At 44.3% G+C, this 22,323-nt stretch overlaps 1 protein-coding gene and 1 long non-coding RNA gene across 5 annotated transcripts in view; one reads left to right on the top strand and one right to left on the bottom strand.

The window, feature by feature from the left end:
• Nucleotides 1-22,323, top strand: part of LOC125897882 (uncharacterized) — a 97,794-nt gene that overhangs the window by 67,826 nt on the left and 7,645 nt on the right. The gene's annotated exons all lie outside the window — the stretch shown is intronic.
• gata2a (GATA binding protein 2a) lies at nucleotides 4,712-18,012 on the bottom strand. 4 transcript variants are annotated; one of them, XM_049591300.1, is made up of 6 exons: nucleotides 17,741-18,012; nucleotides 13,218-13,642; nucleotides 11,896-12,467; nucleotides 8,968-9,126; nucleotides 6,595-6,720; nucleotides 4,712-5,919 (listed from the first exon to the last, which is right to left on the bottom strand). In XM_049591300.1, exons 2-6 carry the CDS (start codon nucleotides 13,444-13,446, stop codon nucleotides 5,620-5,622), a joined length of 1,386 nt encoding a protein of 461 aa, XP_049447257.1. In that variant the 5' UTR covers nucleotides 13,447-13,642; nucleotides 17,741-18,012; the 3' UTR covers nucleotides 4,712-5,619. The 4 variants fall into 4 exon arrangements, with proteins under 4 accessions (XP_049447257.1, XP_049447264.1, XP_049447253.1 ...); XM_049591307.1 differs by lacking the exon at nucleotides 17,741-18,012 and adding an exon at nucleotides 13,891-14,037 and having other exon boundaries at nucleotides 8,968-9,113; nucleotides 11,895-12,467; XM_049591296.1 differs by lacking the exon at nucleotides 17,741-18,012 and adding an exon at nucleotides 13,891-14,037.

The raw sequence follows: 22,323 nt of genomic DNA, 5'->3' as shown, positions 1-22,323 counted from the left end.
ATGCTCTACTAACGCCAGGGCCACACCGCCTGCGGAAGCGCCGCAAATAGCCTCGAAGCGCCGAGAAGTGAAGGCAGTTTCCTTTTGGCGCCCATGTTAACCGACTGTGTCATCCACACTGGCCGCGCCGCGCCAGGAAGCTCCACAGCAGGCTCTCGATTTGCAGTGATCAGTTCGGCGTCTGGTCTATTTTCTGTGAGCCGCGAGCGAATATGTCAAGCCAGGCAGTGAAAAACAACAGCTGGGAGCAGAATTGCTTGTCGACGGCGTGGAGAAATGCGCGTCTGATGTGAACGGAGGTTCTCCGGTGTGCGCGGTGCGCTGCGCTTCGCAGGCAGTGTGGCCCTGACGTAACAGGTAAAGAACCCAGAACTAAGTTTGTATGAGCTGCTGAACCAAGGTATCAGCAAGTGGTGACCTTAGGGGCTGAAAAGTGAAGCCAATGCGGAAGTGCCAAGATCTGCAGTCGCCTGATTGCCTATGTGAGCGTGGCTCAGAAGCAAGTCAGTCCCCATAGACTCCTGTGTTAAAATGCCCAACTTTACATCAGAAATAAACATGTTTACAGCCTACAGTTTTGATCTTGAAGTTAATGTCAACTTTTCTGACAACTGTGACAAGGGTGAATTTTAATATTACTCATTAATTTACATTTTATTAAGGCTTAAGGCTAAGTGATGCATATTTAGGAGTGGAGCCACTTGAGGCTGTTTGTGAGGAAGCCTATGAGTCAGATCCACCCCCGCTCTTCCACAGCTCCACCCTCTTGTCCAAATATGGTCACCACTGGCTCCAAAAAACCAAGATGGCATCGGCCGAAGTGCCAGACTCAACGCTTCAAAATGGGAGTACATGTCACAATGGCTTTGTCCATTATTTGCCCACTGTATGGGCATCAGCAGGAGGAATGAGAAAACTGACTTTTGCTAAATTTGGCCAGACAAACTGTAAAGGTTGAAGTCAAGCTATGCAAGGCTTGGGTTTGATGCTTGTTAGGTTGAATGATGATCCTACCTGGTTATTTGATGAAATACCTGTAAATATCAAATTATTTCACCTCTAGCCATTCACTGGGATCATTTTTTTCTAGATAAAATAATAAAATAAAATAGAAAATAATCCTTTGACATGCTAAATTCTTATGTTTTAACTAGCGACAGGCATTTTGTGAGTGTTTCAGCCCTTGGTTTGATATTGTGGCGGTGATTGTTTTCCCCTCCCGTGGGTGTGGCGTTGTGCTATGTCTCCATCAAGGAAAAATAACCCAAGTAATTAACACATAAAGTAAAACAAAGACGTAGTTAGAGCAATTTTAATAGAGAGCGCTCTTGCTGCGTACAGGATGAAACCTTACAGAGAATTACACTTAAATACTGTACAAACCTCGTACACCTCGTAATCAATCTCTTTTACTGTCTCTGTCAGACCTCTGTGGTCTTAATTGGTCCTAATCGTACAACATAAGTATTTCCTGTTTGAACTTCTCACTTCCTGTTTTTCATTTTTCAGTGCTTTGAAAGGCCACGTTCTCAGTCAAGCTTGGTATGCAGCTGTAACCAGTATAGCAGCCTTTCAGTGTTGGGCCTGAAGTGGGGGGGGGGATATTCATGAAGGGCCCAAGGGGTCATGCAGGAGGCAAAAATGATGCAAGGTCAAAACACGACTTTTGGGGGGTTTTTTTGACTCATTTTTGACATTTGGAGATCATCAGTGAGATTCGGCAGGTCAGGATGCAGTTGTTGCCTGTCAACAGAGGTCATCTGTGATTATCTGCATGCTGTCAGCTCTGCGTCTCTCTGAGTGACAGATATTACTGTCACAGCTCTTCCAATCACATCAACACTACGTGCTATGGTTGATTAATTTAAGAAGTGTTAAGAGTCGTTCAAGTGTCAAATTGTGTATCTGCAGTGGTTTCCATGACTCGCATTTACCAGGTGTTTTACTGAATGTACACACCTTTTTCCTGTTAGTCACTATTGGGGGTATTTCTATGAATTTTTCTTGATCCATGAAAAGAGGAAGTTCACGTGTGGGTCTGATCACAGCACAATCACTATGACTTGGTAGTCATTACAATTTAAATAGTAAAAAGCTTAGTTCATGCTCCATCATAGCACAAGAAAGTTCTCTTTTTGCTCAAGGTCAGAAAACAAATAAAGCTAGGAATAAATGTCCCATGTTTGTGTTACCTAAATACTGTCCCATCTTGCAGCTTTAATATCCTTCTAGGGGTCTGAGCAAGGAGGGATGCTTTTTTAGTTAGACCCAGGCAAAGGTCAACCCCCACTGCAACACACACACCAAGAGACCTGCATCTGAACTGCGCTCTACTTCCTTTCATCTTCTGTGTCTCTCCCTAACTCAACTTTGTGAGGGGATGGTCGGGATACCTTTTGATTCTGCTAATTCAATTTGATGGAAAAACAAATACACTGGGGGAGTGGGAGGCAAGAAACAAGTGGGAGTAGTTGGGGGTGGAGAGGGGGAAAGTGAAGAAATGGAGTTACATTGAGCTCAGAGCGATGGTGGTGGTGGTGGGGATTGGCGAGGACAAACGGAAGAGCGGAGGGGAGAAAGAACAGGAGGTAGGGAGTCGAGATGAGTTGAAACATCCAGTTCCAGGTTGAAGTCGTAAACCTCTCTGTGCTCTGATCTAGGTGGCCACCATGTTCACCCCGCCGACGCATCCGCGATATCTCCTCTTCATCTCTTCTATGGAACGCCACTTTGATAGTGAAGTTAAGTAACATCCTATTTTATGGCTCTTTTCGTGTCCCATAATTCATGATTTGAGTTAGGAAGGGATGTCTTGTTCAATGTAGTTGTTGGTCTAGTGAGACCTCGCGAGTAAAATGTATTATAAAACCTTCACATTACGGAGTCTGAATGAATTTAATTGGGTAGAAAATGGAACAGCGGTGGCACATGCTGACGACCAAAACATTTAGCCAAGCATTCATTTCAAGAGCAAGTGTGCATGTCATGTGCCTGCTACCTAATGTCTGTTCAGGCCTGTAGGAGATGAAATGTCAGCCTGCTTTCCACAAACACTGCCTCTGCGTCAGACATGGGAAGCTTTGTCACACACCATCCTTGTATGTATGCACACGTACGCGTGTTCATGTCTGTGTGTGTGTGTGTTTGGATGTGTGTTCAGATGAGGGCAGCTCTGGGAGTCGCTGGCCTGGCAGACTGCTGTATTATTTTTGGGAGGCCTGCTTCTTCCCTCTGGAGGGCCTCATTGAAGAGTGCTGGCGCTCTCCGTCTCCCCCTCTCAGGCTCCGGGAGTCCGGCCAAGCCCAGCCGAGCAGGCTCGCTGGCTGCATGCAACCTGCTGGAGCTGCGGCCTGTACACGGCCCAGCACCCACGGCACTGCACTACACACAGATGGCTAGACTGCTTATTGGCAGTCGAGCCTTACATTTTCACTGGTGTTCAGCAAGTGGATCAGGGGAGATCCCACCCCCTCTCTGAAAACAGACACTCAGATGCAGTCCTGTCTCCGTGTGTGTACAGCCAGTTAGTGTTGTGGGTGCTATGATGTAGCATAAGCTGACAACACAGCGCTCCAGCATCTAATATAAGTCCCAGGATAAATATTATTTCTAATTTGAACTGATCAACCTCTGGGAAACCCCAGCAGATCAACCTCCACAGCAGTACAGCAGATGTGAGCAGGGTGGAGAGTTCAGGGAGGGGTAGTAGTCCACTTTTAGCTTGGACTGTTTAATCGGATGGTTTGTGCTGTGGGTGTGTGAGGGTATGCTGAACTCAGTGATGATGACCTCAGATTGGCCCTAATGGAGCAGACTCATTAGCAGCTGGCTATGTTCAAAGTTCCTTCAGCCCCATTTTGTTTTACTGTAATCGTCCAAATGGGAGGGCGAGACAGAACGTCGAGAGAAAGAATGGAGAATAAAAGACAAACAGAATAAATGGGAGATGAGAAAGGCTGAAAAAAAAGATAAACAACGGGAAAGAAAAAGAAAAAGTGGATAAGATGAGGGAGCAACAGAGCCGAAGCCTGCTTCCTGGCAGCCTCAGCTGCGTGCACATCTGTGTGCGAAGGGACTGAGCAGACCCCCACGTGTTTGCTCAGGTCGCCTGATTGCCTTTCCTTCCTCCTCTCTCTCCCACTAAAGACCCGCTGTCCTTCCTCTCACTCCAATCACTGCAGCCAAGAGAGAGGGCTACTCCAGCAGACACAGGGAGTGAGAACTCTCCCACTGAACTGCACTCATGACTCAGTATTTGTCACATTCAAACTTATAAAAATATCTGCTTGTTAAAAAATTGGGGTTTGTGTTTGCTTTTTTCTTCTAGAGCGTGTGTGTGTGTGTGTGTGTGTGTGTGTGTGTGTGCACATGAGCATGTGGGTACGTGCATATGTATGACTGTGTGTGACTCTGGAGCCCTTCGCCGGAGTCTGCTGTCTGGGTACAATGGTCCAGCCCGGGGCCTCAGCTCCACAAAGAGGCCTTCTCTTTTTAACAACACGCCATCACAGATAGAGGAGGAGCCTGACCAAAGCATTACCACGCTTAAGGGATCACAGAGCTTCCCTTGATGCATCTGATATCACTTATGATTTTAATAATCAAGCACTCTTCATTAAAAGGAAAGTTTAGTCTTATGCTGTATGTTGGTGTGTTTGTAACAATGACAGAGAGAGACAGACTAAACTCACAAGGCAGCGACAGATCGGACTTTAGTATTAAACTTTGTTTTCCTTTATTTCCTTTACTTTTGTGAGATGGAAAAATGATAAAAACGTACAGCTCAGGGACTTTTCATCTAAGATAGGTCAGTGTTTTTCTTTACGTAATAACCATGAAATTAAAATCATAACAGTTTCCATGTGTCTTTAACAAAAGCTTAAAGAGGGAAAATAAATTATCGTAGCAATAATTATAACATCAAATATAACAACAATAATAGCAATTAAGCATTTATAAACACTCTATTTACTGTGTATTTTCCATAAAAGTCCATTATTAAAAACAGGTGGTGAGCGTCGTGGTGGTGTACAATCCAGCATGTGAGGCGAGCACTGGTTTGTGGTGTCTGTCGTCTGACTGCTTCTTAACAGAGGTGCTGCAGCTGTCAGCCAGGCTTAGGACCTCCAGCACGGGAGAGTTTGTCTGTCTGTCCACAGCAGTTGTGAACGACAGCCTGGGGATGGACAGGGTGCACGTATCTCAGTATATAATGAGATGGTCGTGAGGTGAAAACAGCGGTTCTTTTTAAGACCTCTCATGAGTCTCCTGTTACAGGGTCAAGGAGAGGTGGGTACCAAAGTGACTTAGTAAAAATAAGCAAAAAGAATGACAAGCGTCTCCATTCACTCCATTCCTGCAAGCCTCAGGTCACCTGGGGACTAAGAAACCCCTCGTCTTATTAGCTCTTCACAGAGTCCGCTCAAGTCCTGCTCCGCAGCGTCCCATCAGTGAGGTCAGGCATGACGCGACCTTCAGTCATTAAGTCCAACTGAAAGTCTCTCCCCTCCAACCACTGTACATGACGCAACAAGCTTTCGACATGATGGGGAGGCCATTTAGTGTTAATGGCGATGTGGTGGCTCCTACAGGCGGAGGAGTTCTGGGTGTGGAGGGGCCTCAGTGAGGCTCAGCCCAGACCGGCGAGCGATTGGAGTGGTGGGGGTGACCGAATGAAGGGTGAATGGGCGTGGGAGTAGGCAGCATGTGTCCCGAGTGGCTGAAGGGGGGCAGGTGACCCATATGGGTCATGTGGCTGGTGAGGCCATGTGCACCGCCGAAAGGAGAGGCCTTGTCCTGCATGCACTTGGATAGCTCATCGAAGCCGTCCCCTGCTCGCTTGTTCTTCTTGGACTTGCTGGACATCTTGCGGTTGCGTGTCTGGATGCCTTCTTTCTTCATGGTCAGGGGTCTGTTGACCTGTGGAGATCAGCACATTAGCTCAAGGCACGCCAGACAAAAGCCTCACTGACAGTGTGAATAGTACATTATGGCTGCTGAGGTTTATTTTGCTGTTGGCTCTGGCTCGTAATTTCAAAATGTCACCAGGAATATGTCACATATTGCATCGGCAATTAGGGTTTACATGCATTGGTTTCATGGTTGCCCATTATTTTGAGTTACACCAGCTATTAATAAGGAGCAGCTGTTTTGCATATATAGCTGCATTATAGTCGGGGGCGTTGTGGAGCTTTTGTCCAATTTCAAACCAAACAGAACAGTCGTGGTCAATATGAATACATGGGGATGAGGGCCTGGCTGGAGCTGAAAGGAGCAGCCTCAGACAAATCCTCATCAGTGTAACCGACGCCGTTACACTGAATGACAGTCCCACCCTGCAGCCTCTCCGGGGAGTAACGCCCCCCATTGAAACAACGATGGATTAATAAAAAAAGACGACTGGTGGGTTCTGCTCGACAGGGTGAGCAGGCTTTGCCTCGACACTCTCACACTTTCTCTGCTCCTAAATCGATACGAGCTGTCCGCCCACTTGACCAGTTAACGACCAGTATCCCTCCTCCTCCCCTCCACCCCCACCCCCCAACCCCCAAAACCCCGCACTTGAGTGCAGCGGTTGTTTTTCAGGCTACTTACATTGTGCAGTTTAAAGTAAAGGCCGCAGGCGTTACACACCGGGTCTCCGTTCCCGTTGCGCCTCCACAGGGTGGTAGTGGTGGTCTGGCAGTTTGCACAGCAGGTGCCTGCACGTCTCGCAGCGGACTGGAGGAAGCAGAGAAAATACATCATAAATAATGACCCATTCACAACTGCAGACTGGTGGAGGCACATAACAGTTAATATCACGGCTCTTCAGACACCTATAGGCTAATGAGTTAATGTTTGTGCTGTTAAAGCAATATCACTGATATTGCATGCAATGCGTTTGTGTTTTCTGCCTCAGCACCAAGTCATTAAGAGACAAAGTTTTTCTTAAATTAACGGCGGAACGTGGGTTTCTGTGCGGTTTGCGTGACACCGCTAAACCAAAAAAAAAACTTAACTCCTCTGTTAAATCAATTACAGGTATGCAAAACCGCTACACCATGATCACATTTATTTGTGCATTAAGATGCTTGGATATTTTTTATGAGCTGGAGAAGAATTCTGTTTAAGCCCCATCATATTTAATGAATTAAAACTAAATAATGCTGGTATTAACGGGTCATAATGAAGGCCTTGTGTAAACCTCTCTATTTATCCTGATCCAGGGAAACAAGTCGTGTAAGACCCGGTGTCCTGCCTGGCAGTGCGCTCCTGCGTCCATTGCGGATCAATTCTTCACACATAATAAGAAACATTAGCTTTACATGCAAGAACCCTGCGGCTCTTTGCTTTGCAGGCAGGCAGCATCCAGGTTCTTCTGTAAATTAATTTCAGGTGGACTCGTTGCTATTGACCTGGAGAGCAACAACAAGCCTGCTCTTTTTGTGCGACATAAGCTATGTATTTAAAATAAAAAAAACAAGCTGCGCGTTTAGACTGTATCACTGCCCACTGAGAATGGCAAACAAGAGAAGAACATAAATCCATTTATTTTCCAATCCCCGCCCCTCACGGTCTGTCTCTTCACACATAAGCGGCTCCTCCAGTGTTGTGATAATCTCTTTACAGTATATGTCAGTCTGGCCATAGAGAATGCAGCGCGCTGGTTGAAGGCGGAAACAGCCGGGAGCCTGACTTCCTTATCTGGGCCGGGCAGATATCCGGATAGGAAACAACTGGATGCCCCTTTGAACACAACTCTGAAAAACACTTGAGCTGAAAATGCAAAAGCTACAGCCACATGGGCCGAGCCAGTGGAAAAAGTAATGGACTTTTCACGAGCAGGAACGACGTGGAGCTGATCAAGGGACAACACGAGAAAATATAATATCGATAAATATATTATGATGAGATTAAGAAACTCCTTTTAAAAGCTGCACGTGTATTGGCAAGTCAAATTAGATCCAGAGCATTCACAGTCATCTCTTTTTTATTATATATATTTTTTTTTTATTAAAGTTAAAGGTTACACCAGCAACTTTTAATCACTTATTTCTGATGTGAAAGCCAGAAATGTTCTTAATAACTTACCCATATAATTATTTTTATTAGCATTACTACAATTATTATTTTTAATTGTGACTATGTTGCAGTTTGTTTATTTATTTTATTTCATAATAAGTTAATCCATTAAGTTAAAAATGACATGCTTATCTTTATAGCTACTAACCAATTTTTAAAAATTAATTAATTGTTTTAATTCTTACAAATGTTTAATTATTTGTGGCTGTCTGTATTTCTAAATTTAAAGACAACAATTGGATTTTTTTTGTTTGTTGACAAAGCAGCCACTTAAGTACATAAAGAAAAATTAAAAAATATATATTTTAGCTGAAAAATAAAGAATTCAAGAGTTACTAGAATAATTAAATAAGTTGAAATAAAATGTAATAATAATAGAAATAATAATAATAATAATAAGATAAATATATATATAATTAAATTGCTTTTGTTTGAGACTACTTAGAAAACCAGATTTTAAGAAGATAATTAAAATATATATGCTTTAATAAATTGTTTTAAAAGCCGTGAAATCAATTAATTATGGTGCAGAGAAATGTGTCCAGCTCCAGTGGGGTTAATGCCAGAAGTGTCTGTGCAGTGGTACGTCCACTACAAGAATGTTATGTGTCCATGCTGCTTTTCATTTACTCAAGCATGGTGTTAACTAAAGCAGCATGGGCAGTGGTATCAGTAACAGTATCAGAAGTACCAGCAATAATGATAGCAGGAACAATGGCAATAGTAGCAGTATTGTAACAGGCCATGAAGGCGGATCATCGGGGGGTGAGAGGGACAAACAATTCCAGGAAGATCATAGGGAAAATATAACTTTCCTGGAATTGTGCTGCAGGCATCTGCTTTGTGCTCATATTTGGGTGCCCTCTCTCAGAGCAAAGTGACTCAGTGAGAAGCAGAACTCACCAGTCTACGTTTGGGCTTGATAAGTGGTCGGTTCTGGCCGTTCATCTTGTGGTACAGTCCACAGGCGTTGCACAGGTAGTGGCCGGTACCATCCCTTCGCCACAGAGGGGTGGAGGTGGCACCGCAGTTTACACATTCACGGCCCTCTGCATATAGTTCAAGAGGAGGAGAGAAGAAGAAAATTTATATAATTAAAAAATTCACCCTCTGTCAGAAGCAACACCTAGCAGCTGCCCGGCTGCACAATCAGGCCAACTGACGTGATGAGGTGATGTGCGACCTCAGATGGCTCTGTAATATGAAGTCAAAATCTGTCTCATGATGGTGACAATGTCCATATCAGAGTGCAGGTGTACCAAGTGTGCACGGCTGTCATGGACACAGACACCTCTATGTAAACCGATCCAGAGTGGGGAGGCCAGAGACAGCCAGAACATGTCCAGAGGTGTCCAACAAGAAGAATGAGACACACCATCAAATTAGGACTACATTATTCATCAGCTCAGTGGGCACCCATGAGAGGAAACATAAGTGTGTGGTGATGGTATTAAATTTGGCGGACGGCGTTGCAGACTTTGATGAAAAGCTTGTAGCCGGTTGGCTGCAATTAATAATCCAGAAATGGCGTTACCAACATGACACTTTTATTAATCTTAAACAGTGGCTGAATCTGAGCAAGACTTCCTGTGCATCCTCGTGCTCTTTTACATAAAAACCTGCTTTTTTAGTTATTCCCACATGCTCTCCTCACCCATTCAGGTTTGACTGACTTCAAACAGCCTGTTGCTAAACCGACCGATTCATTTAATTCAAGTATCCCTCTCTCCCTAGAGCATCATCTCATTATTCCTGTTATAATGCCAGCGACACCCACAGTCCCACCCTCGCTCTACAATGGAATCTGACCTGAGCAAAAAAGCTATGTTCCTTTTGAAATGCATCTCGCCGCTTTTTTTTGTACCTCCCTTCTCTTCCTCTTAAGTGTTTCGCAGGTCCAGCGGGCTCATTAACACTTGAAATATTCATCAGCAATGACTGATGTATTTACGTCTTGTGCAATCTTTAGTGTTGAAATAAGAAAGAAAATGAGAAGCTTCATCTGAAAAGGTCTGGGTAGTGAGGAGGAGGAGGAGGAGTTCTGCTTGAGGCTAGTTCAACAGGAAGCCACACTACTGTAAGGTATATGTGCTGACAGCTGAAATGTCATTGTGGCATTTTGTACAACAATCAATCACCATTACTGGCACAGGACATCGACTTTGATAGATAAGAGCCTTTTTAATGCCGTGCCTGATATGTTTGTGTTACTGATTCAGGCACAGTCTGGCCAGCTTCTTTTAAATGTCACAGTATAACATTTCTCTGCTGCATCAGCTCACATTCACTCAGATTATCGGTCAGCGAGCCTTCCCCAAGTGTATTAAAAAGTGTGCACACAATGGATGACAATATTGATAATTGCACAGCTACATTTGGAGCAACATGTCAACAATTCACAGTGTCTTTTGTGTATTTGAGTGTGTGTGTGTGTGTGTGTGTGTGTGTGTGTGTGTGAGCATTATTTCAAAGCACAACAGCTGGAACAATGTAGGGAAATTACAGACCCATTACCAGTTGTTTTTAAAATGTCTGCACATTAATGTCAGACCCAAAGTCTAAATATTCCCCTAAATATTACTCCCAGCACATGCAGTCTGTTGAATCAGGTGCTTACCCAGACAGTCCCACAATAAACTGTGTTTTATTATAAACAACCCCACCACCAACTTTTATTTATTTTTTGTAAAATGTAAACTTTTTTTGCATTGTAATCAGGATTATTTAATGCCCTGGGCTCCAAACTTTGCAATTATACACACAAGAAACTTAAAGTTTGAGTTATTAAATGCACTTCCACCTACTCTATAGAGGCAGATCTGCTGTGGACTTGGTTGGGCTTGATGTCAGTGCACTGGGCCAAGGCCATGCTTAAAAACACAAACAGCAGGACTCTGTCGCCTGTGCTTTGTTAGTACTGTGGAGAGCTGTGGGCGGGGTGGAGGTCGTGATTTGTTCACTTGGAGGTATACAGGATATGGCAGGAGCCAGGGCGTCGTGACTCCTTCATTTTTAAGTGCAATAAAGGCCACATTTAAAAGAAAACAAGTCTGTGGCACGACGAAGAAGCCATGACGGCCTGAGCTTAGACGTGTAACTGATAGAAGAAGTCAGTGTGGAAAAAGATGTTTAAAAAAATGTGTTAATGATCGAACTATAAGCATTAGGTTTAGTTTTTTACCAAAGCACCACAAATTAATATTTATGATTTCTGAATAATTGATTATTTTAATTAGCTCCAATCCCTTATTTCTCTATTTTTCTTTTTAAAATCACCCCAGAAACATTTAATCACGCACATAATGGCCCTCGCTGAGCATGCGGTGAATAGTTGACCCCGATTAGTCTGATGAGTTTCATCTAGAGCTGATCCCTCACTAAAGTGAAGCCTTTTAAGTGGACGCAGCTTATAAATGGCGCTGAGTGCGATGGGACAGAGATAAGACTTGTCAGGACAGGTTCTGAGAAGGACAAGGGTCCGATATGGAAATGATCGCTCTGTGCGTAAATGGCGCACCGGAGCAACAAGTCGAACTTATAAAAGTTTCTTCAGTATTTAAACAGTTAAATTAGTGCAAAACACAGCTGACAGTTAATAAATTAAACACGTAAATATAGTGTCCGTACAGGTATATAAACGAAATGTGTGACACTAGCAGGGTATGATAATATTATTAGAAGGTGACAAACATTTATCTGCTGCTGATTGATTGGGTAAATTCTAGTGCGCAACGCTTCACCGCTCAGCTGAATAAACCATAACCATTTCATTAGGCCTTATCCGTTTGATCTGCCATCTGATGTGAAAGAAAAACACACGTGAGGCTCACCTGAGCTCGACCTGGCCTTGCTCTTGCATTTGGGCGTAAAGCTGGAGGAGGACCCGCCGAGCAGGCTGCCGGGGTGGAAGAGACTGCCGCTGTACTCGTGGGGTGTGTGGAGAGGGTAGGCCGGGTAGGTCGGGATAGGGTGATGCGTGGCCGGGGCCTGGCCGTTCATCGAGGACAGACCGCTGCGGAGAGGACTACAGCTCTCCTTTTTCATGCCGTCCGACAGCTGCACCTGGTACTTGATCGACTCCACCTCGACCAGGAGGGACGAAGAGGACGGGGATGTGGGTCCGGGGTCCGGGGACACGTCTTTCGGAGGGGTAGGGGGGAAGCTGTAGAGGTGCGGGCTGGAGTGGGACGCCGGAGTGAGCGACGACACCGGTGCCGTGCCGGTGCTGCTGCTGCAGGGGTAGCCGGAGCTGGTGGGGTGCAGGCCGGGTTTGCTGAAGTGGCTGACTGCCCATGCGTTATGGTGGTGGGACGCGGACAGGGCTGCCTTCCCAGGGTCCAGCCAGGGAATACCGGGGCTGTGGATGAGGTGTGGTCGGCAAACCTGGTTCCCAGTGAGGCGAGCTGAAATCCAAAACAGCCTATTTAATAAATGTTTTATTCTATTCCCTCTTTGACACACCCGTACTGCCTCCAGTTTGCAAAACAAGAAGACCTTTATCTTACCTGCTGAATTACTCAAGTCCGACATTTAGGTCCAGATGTAGATAAATATTAATGAGAAATAAGATTTTTTTTCTCCCTCACAACTGGTTAAATATCCAGAAATATTTCCCGTCAAATGACAGTAGCCTCACACATGTTGTCTGCTTAAGATAGAGATAATAAAGACCTATTATCTACAGAAATCAGACTAAAAGTAGCTCCTCGTCAGGGCAGTATCTTTTCATCGGCTGCAGCTCTCGGACTAAAGATTGTTATTAGTAAATTTGCGGTTTTTATTTTATATCCGGGAAGTGCCTCTCTCTCTCCCTCCAGAAGCCCCTGCCCCAACACAGAGGGGTTAAATGACATACTTCCCTTTCCTCTCCATGTCATTTGCTGGAAATTCCTTTTATGTTGGTGAACTGGCCCAGAAGTCAAGATGGACTTTCTAAGCAAATTACAACACACTGCATGAGCTGCTGCATGAGCTTATAGTTTGTGCATTAATTTAATAGACATATTCTACAGGCAAAAATATTAACACACACACACATAAATGTTATATTTAAAAAGCTATGTTTGCTCGTTGATGAATTATACAAAAACTTTTTTTTTCTCTTCAAACATGATCTTCATTTCCCATCACACTTCACTGTAAACTCATCTTACCGTGTGCTTGACTGTATGCGACCCTTGCCCGGGAGTTGGTGTAGTAAGGGTTCCCTTGAGAGTCCAAGTGGTTCAGAAACATGTCAACCTCATCCTGGGGCAGTAAAGGCGCCATGGGCTCCATGTAGTTGTGGCTCAGACTGTGGTGGTGAGAGTCCGGGTGCTGGCCGTTCAGCACTGCGTGATGGTGCGCCATCCACCGAGACTGATCGGCCGCTGCGACCTCCATGGCTGAGCTGGCCGTCTCCTTTCCTCTGAAGGCGTCTCTTTGTGTGTCGGGCTACTTTTAGGCTATGTTTACCTCCAAGTGAGAGTCAAATTCCTCCTTATAATATAGTTCCTGAGCTGTGAAAGTCTCGGCTGTGTTTATATACTTCAGAAATAGAATCCTTAAATAACCCGGTCTTCTTTCTCCTCAGTTATACCTGCAATGAGACGAAAACAAAATGTTAATTTATAAACACGGCGGCCGCTCCAGCCCTCCTTCCATGCACGAAGAAGCGTCTTTCATATTTTTATCTAATCATATCAGTTGACACGTGAAATAAACTTCACGTCCTAATGATTAAAGGCTGATAACAAAGTAGTGCGCAGCTGTCTCTGTGTCGAAGCAATGCATCCCGTGTCCGTATCGACAAAAATAAATACAAAAAAAAATGTTTCCTTTGGATACCTGTTGCAATTTCGATCAGCTGACGACAAACACAGCTTGGATGTGAAAACCTCTTGATCCATGCAGTGCTCAGGCGCAGACTGATGCGGCTGACGCCAGTACATATCAAGCCACGCGGGGCGTGGCCTCTGTCTGAGCCACTCACAGCCAGCCCTGCCACAATTGGCTCGCTGCATCCCTGCTCTCCTTCTTTCAATTTCCATTTCCCTGCACCGAAAAACTAAAAGACTTATCAATCAGCAGTGTAATTTCTCGGGGGTCTTTCTCTCTCACGAAGCTCACACTGAATGAGCAATCGGCCCCTGATAATCTGCTTTTTTAGCGGCAGTTATAAGCCTAAAGACAGACATCTAACATGAAGGGAAATTCAGTCTGCACAATATGGCTCACTATAATAATGCTTTAGAAAGCGTAATGCATTGTAAGTGCCTTCACCTCTATGAACCTATCTGCAAAATATTTTTACAATATGAATTACATTTTCTAGACCTGTGAGTGATGCTGGAATTTCGCACTCACATGCAGAGTGTTTTTAATTCTAACAACTGGACCTGCTGATTGAGCTCCACATTAATAAGAATAATTGTAAGTGTTGTTTTTCGCATACTGCTGTTGTGTAAACAAACAGCGTTTTCAGCACCTCTAAAACCAACAGAGGCGGAGTCGATTTATGACCCCGAAATTGGCCCCATTGTTGGGAGCGCCTAATTGTCTTTAATTAGTAGCAGAGCATTCCTCCTGTGAAAACAGTGGTTTTGTCTCGGGGACAGGGCAATCAAACACAGTTTGCATACGAATGGCGCCTCTTTCTCACTTGCTGGCACCAAGGATGGGCGCAGAGGCCTCACCTATGTAAACCAGTTGGTGACCATCGTAGTGTCTCCTAACGCCCTAATTCAGAACACACAATACAAATCAAAACAGTAATCAGAGCTCCAAACAAAGGCACTGATTTATTTATTTTAAATTGTTCTCATTTCAATTGTTACAATTTCTATTATTTGCTGCCCTTAAATAGAAAAATAGGCTAAAACAATGAGCAAAAAATATTATTCTACTCTCATCTAATTGCAAATTCGTGCGTAAAATGATTAGTCCATGCGCGCAAATCCATGACAGTGCCCTTTAAAATATTTAGGCCTGCGTGCATTGTTAGTGTGTGTGTGTGTGTGTGTGTGTGATTGACGGGGAATAATTGGAGGCACCCATACTGGCCGCCACGCTGACGCCTGGAGCTGACGTCACAGAATCACAGAGGCGGAGGTTGCGGGGTGAGTCACGTGAAGCTTGTGATACCTGGACGAAATTCTCCAGGTAAAAGACCCCTCATAAACTGTAATGACATGGTATCCACAGTGCAGGTCATTAGGGCGACAATCCTGCTCTGATCTCATGTTATACCTGCTGTGTAAGAGTGTGTGTGTGTGTGTGTGTGTGTGTGTGTGTGTGTGTCAGTCATCAGTCATTAAATCAGTGGCAGGTTGCCAGGGGCAGTGAGTTGATGAGCTCAGCCCTTTGAGCTTGTCAACTCCTAAAATCAACAAATTAGTGCATGTGGGGCAGCAGAGGGCCCGCTACCTGAATATCTGACATTCCAGTGAGATGTTGGCAGGTGGAGTGAGAACATGCTCACCTTAGTGTGCTCTGGCATTTTATAGATATTGTAAGGCACAATGGATCAATCATGAATGATGCAATGTTTGTATGTCGAATAAAAAGAAGCTGTTTTATGCTGCAGAATCATTGCTGACCATGAGGCAGTGACTCACTGTGGTCCAGCATGAATGGATGACCATGCTCTTGTCTTTGGGGCTAATAGTGAAAGGACTGTTTTGTTTTGGTTTTTTTTCTGAGCACTATGTCACTAGCCTGCAGTGGTCAGCCCATGTTGCTGTGCTGTGTTCTGGCTGTGCTCACCACTGGGCCTTGGAGAGTGGGTCAGGCTCAGGCTAGCTGCTGCAGCATGCCCATTGTTGTTTGCATGTTTGCCAAATGGATTACTCAGCAGGATTTAGCCCTCTGTAATTTATACCTTCATTAATCCCATTTGTATCTGTGCTGGAACAAAAGATGGGAGAGGGTGACGGAGGGTTAGTGGAGAGGGTGGGGTGTGGGTGGGGGTGTGGGTGGGCTGCTGTTGCTGTCTTTCTCAAGGACACAGCAGTATTGTTTCAGCAAGGGATGCTATCCTTAGACCAGTGAACACTATCCGTCCCACAACACCTCCTGCGCTGGGTGAGAACTGTGTGCAACAACTGTATCGCTGTGCAGCCACAGTGGCTAATGAACAACAAGATTATCATTCCGATCCATGCTGTTATTAAATGGGATTGGCTTTATCTACCTGTTTGTTCCCATTGGGCACGGTCATCCATCATTATCCAGAGTGGAGGTGTGTGACTGTGTGAATGTGTGTGTGTGTTTGGTGGTGGGGGGAGTGTGAAGAGCCCACAGTGGGGCTTGTGAAGATAAGCAGAGCCAGAGAGAAGAGAATGACACAAACCAGCTGAAGCATTATTGTCCCCTTTACTCACAGCTAATTAGATCGAGCCAGGGCACTGGGGGGCTTTATAGACACAAGCACCCAGACACAGGGCCATATAACTGCTGGGAGAGGGGCCTGGATGCTGCTATGAGAGCAGCACTCACTTCCATTTAAGCAGTTTGAGCTCGGAATAATAACATTTCAGAGGAGGGCAGGACATGTGAACTGCACCCTTAACAAAAAGGATTATGGAGCAGAGGATGATGCGTCGCCAAAGGCCCTTATTGGAGCTTTAAATAAAGCAATTTGGGGAAAAGTTGGAGGAGGACAGTTGTAAATAGAAACTGATAGAAGGTGTCAGAAATCTGTCCATTCAGTTTCATTCATTAAAAATAACTAGAGGTTCCTTTCTTACTGTCATTACTTTAACCCACAAACAGCTCACACTCTGAGCTCAACACAATCACTCCATGTTGTTGCTAATCATGCACAAACCCATTAACCACCACCATGCAGACAACAGCACAGGTAAGAGAGAAAGAGGGAGGTTGGTGTAAAAGGTGCCATGCATGCCCGTGGAGACCCCAGCCCGCCCCTGTCTCTGCTCCACCATTGTACTGATGTGATTGCTCTTTCTGCTGATGAAAGATGATTGCTCCAGTCATTATGCACCTTAAAGCGTGACAATTGAATACTTTTGTCGTCACTAACATCGTGCTGATGATACAGTAATCCCTGTGGTGGTTCTTGCAGGGGTGGCACACCTTGCCCTCGGCAACATAAAGAGGTCTAAAATTCACTCTTGATAGCACTTATACATGACCGGGTAAATTCTTGGAAATTTTAAAAATACTTAACCATCTGATCAGTGCAATATTATTACAGTAAGTTGCTTTCATTATTAATTTTAGCTCATTTTTATTGTTCGCTCATTTAGAGAAAATACTGTAGCTTACTGGTTTAAGAATATTTTTAAAAAGCAAACAATACTAGTGAAAATAAAACTAATACAGCATCTTTACAATGGATAAGACAGGTTATGCTTTACGCGTTTAATCCAGTGTTGTTCCGCTTTCTTTCAGATGCAATAAAGGCTATTATCCGGATAGCCGTGACAAACTAAGACTGAATGTGAAGGTAAATATAAGCTGCAATTAAACCAGCAAAAAATCCCTTAACAGTCATGAAATAGCTCAAGACATGTTACGGAAAAATAAGCTATTATTTATTCTATAATAAATAAGAGGAGTTTTTAAACATTCACACCCAGGCTTGTAGCTGTAACTTTAATATTTCATATTTAAATGACAAAACTTTGGCCAAATGATTTCAAAATCAGTCTGGAAATATTTATGACTGACTTACCTGCTGCTGCGCTTTCTGAATCAACCCAGAGAAAGTCGGTCCATCCGTGTCACTGCGCAGCCTCGCCGCTTCTCTCCAAAAATAATGACGCAAAATAAAAGCAGACCGATGAGGCAAAGGTGTCCAGGAGAGCCCTGTGTTTTTAAAAGATGCTGTCGAGACAACGTGAAACAGTCGCTGTTCGCTGTGTCAGAGAGCTGTGTGTGTCTGCGCAGTGTGTGCCTGCCTGCCTCCTCTCTCGCCGTATCCAAACCTCTCTGAATATGAGCAAAAAACTTGAGTGGCCGTGTGAGAGGCTGCAGCAACACAGCCACGTAATGGCACGTCAGCCAGCAGCCTGTCTTCCGGGTCTCCGGTTAAACTGGCAGCAATACCTGTTCCCAAGAGGTGATCAATAGAGTTCAGCTTGGCCCCTACACAGGGGCCCAGCGTTTTATCGTTTTATATGAATGATGCCAGGTCTGCACTCACCTGCAAAACCTCTGTGGCAGATTTTGGGTGCTGGTTATCAATTAATGCAGATAGGCCTACAAGATAGAAGTGGTGATGTTAGACCATTTTTAACAATATATTTCATTTCTCCAGGCTGTAAAATAAAGAAACCTTTTTTGTAATGGCTTACATTCGGTTGAGGACTCCCATGGGTCCTGCTATGGCCAACGGTCCCAGGAGCAACATAACACATGCACAATGTGAGCACTTTGGAAGTTAGTTAAACTTCATCAGCTTGTAGACAACAGCAAAAGCTTCATTTTAATTTGGTGAGGTGAGGATAAATATTTGCAGCGATGCATCATGGGTGAGTCAATAAAAAGCCCACACCTTGTTTATTTCTATTTATTGTCACTAAAACTTGGTCAGTCCTAATTGACATACAGAGATTTTGCTTCATGACTCTCACCCCCCTCCTCCTCTTCCTCACCCACGTCCTCCTGCTGTGTTAAATATGTTAAAGAAGTAAAACACGCTCCCTCTCCCCTCCCCCTCCTCCTCCTCTTTGTGCTTTATATCCCACAAAGTAACAACAACTTAGTAAAACATGCAAAGCCCCTAAAATCTCCTGCACGCGACCTGGGCTCGTGCTCGGCGCTGGAGCCAGGCAGGTGCAAGAGGCGCGAGGACCTCTGCAACTCGGGGCTCGTGCTCCCCAGAGTGCACACGCACACAAAAAGAAGAGGAAGAAAAAAAAGAAATGTGAAGTCTGACTGAATTAATAACGTTTGTTTCAGTGTTTGAAATCACCAGAGCAAATATGCGACAGCTCCAAATATTGATTTATTTTGGCACATAACGGACCTTCACAGGAATATAACTTTATTCAGTGTGAATAAAAGGTTTCTTAAAATGTTTTGACCCGTCAAACCTACAAGTACAGACTTAAAGAGATGATTTTTTTTTTCTTTTTTAAGTTTGTAAAGGCTGTTATTGCCTGGACTGTGACAGAAAACAGCATTTTTGGGGTTATTATATGTGCTTTATTATCTGTTGCAACATAAAGGCTGGTTTGTTTCCATACTCAGTGTGAATATAATGAGGTGATGCGCATGCAATATATTTGAGACTAACATTTGTGCCTTGTAAAAGCACTAGTTAATTAGAATCTAATTAGTTGAGAATTGCGACATTATATGATCTTTATGATCTGTGTTTATGATCCGACAACAATGGACCAGAGCTGTCAATCAGGTTAAACAGAGATGGTCAAATAGATAAAAGTTCACACAAATGTTATATATGAAAATCATTTTATATTATTTATTTTAGTCGGAAAATAATAGAAATAACCACCTTTAAATTTAGCCTATTATTATTATTATTGTTATTATATGTCGAAAATAGACCGATTATCTCTATCAATAAATCAAATTCGCAACATTGCAGCTAGTTGTGGCTTCTTGCACTTGTTTTGTTAATCAATTTTCTGCATGTTCTGCACGAGACTCCGTCTGTGTGTGTGTGTTTGTGTGTCTGTGTGTGTGTGAGTGTGTGCACGATTTTTCGTCAGGGACGATATTATATGCACACTGCATTAGATGCCAGGGCCCTTCTCCTTCTGATTATTACCAGGGGTAATATTTCATCGGCACCACGCAATCTTTGTTCTCTGTGAAGATAATAAATGGCCTAATCGTTATCAGCAAACTGCTGGGGGTGTCAGCACCGACCGAGGCTGGAAGCGGGGTCCAAAGTGCTGCTGAATAAATTGGTGTTCCTTATCTCTCACTCCCAGATTATCGCCGCCTTTTCAAACTTGCACAACAAATACATTCAATGCATCTAATGCATCATTTGTTGGGGAGGGGGGGTTGATAGAGACAGATAGGCGCAGGGAATGAGAAATATTTACACGTTTTACGCGCTGCAGCGGTGCAGCCAATATAGGCTCCATTTGGCTGTAGAGGGAGTTTATTCGCGGGGGCCATTGGTACACACACTTTACATATCAATACAAGCTATATTAAACATACATCACTGTGATATGATGCTTATCTGTGTGATTACTGCCCGAGCATCTATAGCCTTATTTTTAATTTAGGCCACCTTTTGGAAATTTAAGTTGTGCAATGTAGCTTCATTTGAGTTTTCACAAAATAATCAACAGTTACAAACTCCAAAAACTCACAGTTGATTAAGACTTGTGTTTTTAAAGTGTGTGATTTTTGTTATTTTTAGGTTAAATAAAAGCGTAAAATCCAGATAAGGCGATAAGCTCGGTTTCCATCTATAATTATACTTGTGAAAATGATTCCCTCCTAATAAACACATCGACACACGATAGCATTATCTTCAGTTTCACAACAGGATAAGAAGCTTAACATGCACCGTTAGTTTCCTCTGATTTCCTTCAGTCTGGTCAGCAGGCCTCACATCAGGCCTGTGTTATCGTCTGAAGAAACTGCCGCGGCATTTGGTCAACAGTCTATAGTTGCTGTAATTTAGGACACAGAGGATCTGCTATATTTAATAATTGATGTCAGGCTAGAGCAGTTTAATTTAACGAACAACGAGCCGAGCGTGCCCCGCTTCATTCACTTTTTTTTATGACTGACCTTTTCCTATGTACTCCTATGTCCTCAAATTGAATTTATAATTTCAACATGCTGAAGAAATAAAGCTGTGGGCCAAACGTGGCTGAAAAAAATGTTCGTGCGTCCATAATGCAGTATTTATGAGTGACACTTATGACTAAAAAAACATTTTCCAGCACACACACGCACACAGAAACACACACGCACACACTCCCCTTTTAATACCGTGGCATCTCCACCGGCCCCGGTGCTCTGATGGTCTCCTAGACAACCGAGATAACGGTGCAGCAGTTTTCCATATCGGTCCCGGAGTCTATTATAGCTCGGGATTAGCTCTCTTTCCGAAAAGGTCATACACAAAGTCACCAAACCTGCTTTTTTCCACCCCCATATGGACCCCGCGTGAAGGCACATTGATAAACATGCATGCGCCATTTCATATAATGCCATTAGACTAATGGCGCTGCGCATTTTCCTGCGCTAAAAAACGCAGTAATATAAATGAGAGGCTTCTGAGGAGATAGAAGAGCCCAGTATCCTCAGCACTGAGGCGGAGAGCTTCACACTGCAGAGAGACGCAGTCAAGTTACGCAGGACATGATGTGCTGTTATGTAGCGACCCCTGGCGAGGAGGGGATGCAGTGGCACCACAAGAGCAGTCCTCTGAGTGTGTGCGTGCTACTTACATTTGCATGTGTGACTGAGGGATTGAGCACGTAAGAAATTGTAATAATCGAGCAGCCCAGAGAGGGAGGGAGGTTAGTGCACAGCTGGAATGTTCCAGCTGGGATTCCCGGTGGCTGGACAGGAAGTTAGAGGAGCTCTGACAGGAAGTGTGTTCTTAGGGAGGGCCAGCAGAGAGAGAGAGGGAGATGTTTCCTGTTGGCTCTGTCCACATGTTTAGACGCCTTGCCTACTCTGTCCACCCCCAGTCTCAACTCACTTCGCACCCAACATGAGCACATACCAGTATGCAAATGTTCTCAGGGGCATCCGCCTGTGCTCGCAGTATTAAATTATAGGAATGCTATTAGAGGACAGTGGTGAGCCAAGACAGTAGATCATGTACGCAGGGTAGGATTGTGTCACAGGATGCAGATGTCACCACATGAAGTGAGACTTCCTGCCCATCAAAGCAGTCAGTGCCAGTTTAATGGACTCGCGTTCAGCGGCCCACAGCAGTGGTGATCATGGAAATAAGGCAAGAAAATTCAAGAGGGAGAGATGGTGGAGAAGAGGAGGAGAGAGCAAGTGGGGGAGATTGTAGATAGAGATGTGATGGAGCGATATGTGGATTGCAAGAGGAAAAATCTCTTTGTCTCTCCTAAGCTCAGTGGACAATCAAAGTTTCCTATCAGCTCTGGAGTAGGGGAAATTGGCTGCCCTGGGAAGGAGAGGGCCACTCTCACAGCCAATGGGAAGTGCCCCTGTCACTCTAATCAGGTCCGATAGAGAAAGTAGGAAACGCGCGCGTGTGTGTGTGTATGTGTTTGTGCATGCGCTCAGACAAGAGTGCTTTGAACAGAGAGCAGCTTTGTTTCACTCGCCTTCATG

Source organism: Epinephelus fuscoguttatus, linkage group LG1 (assembly GCF_011397635.1).
Source record: "Epinephelus fuscoguttatus linkage group LG1, E.fuscoguttatus.final_Chr_v1".
Classification (NCBI taxonomy): Eukaryota; Metazoa; Chordata; class Actinopteri; order Perciformes; family Serranidae; genus Epinephelus; species Epinephelus fuscoguttatus.
This window is presented reverse-complemented; position numbering and strand designations above follow the sequence as displayed.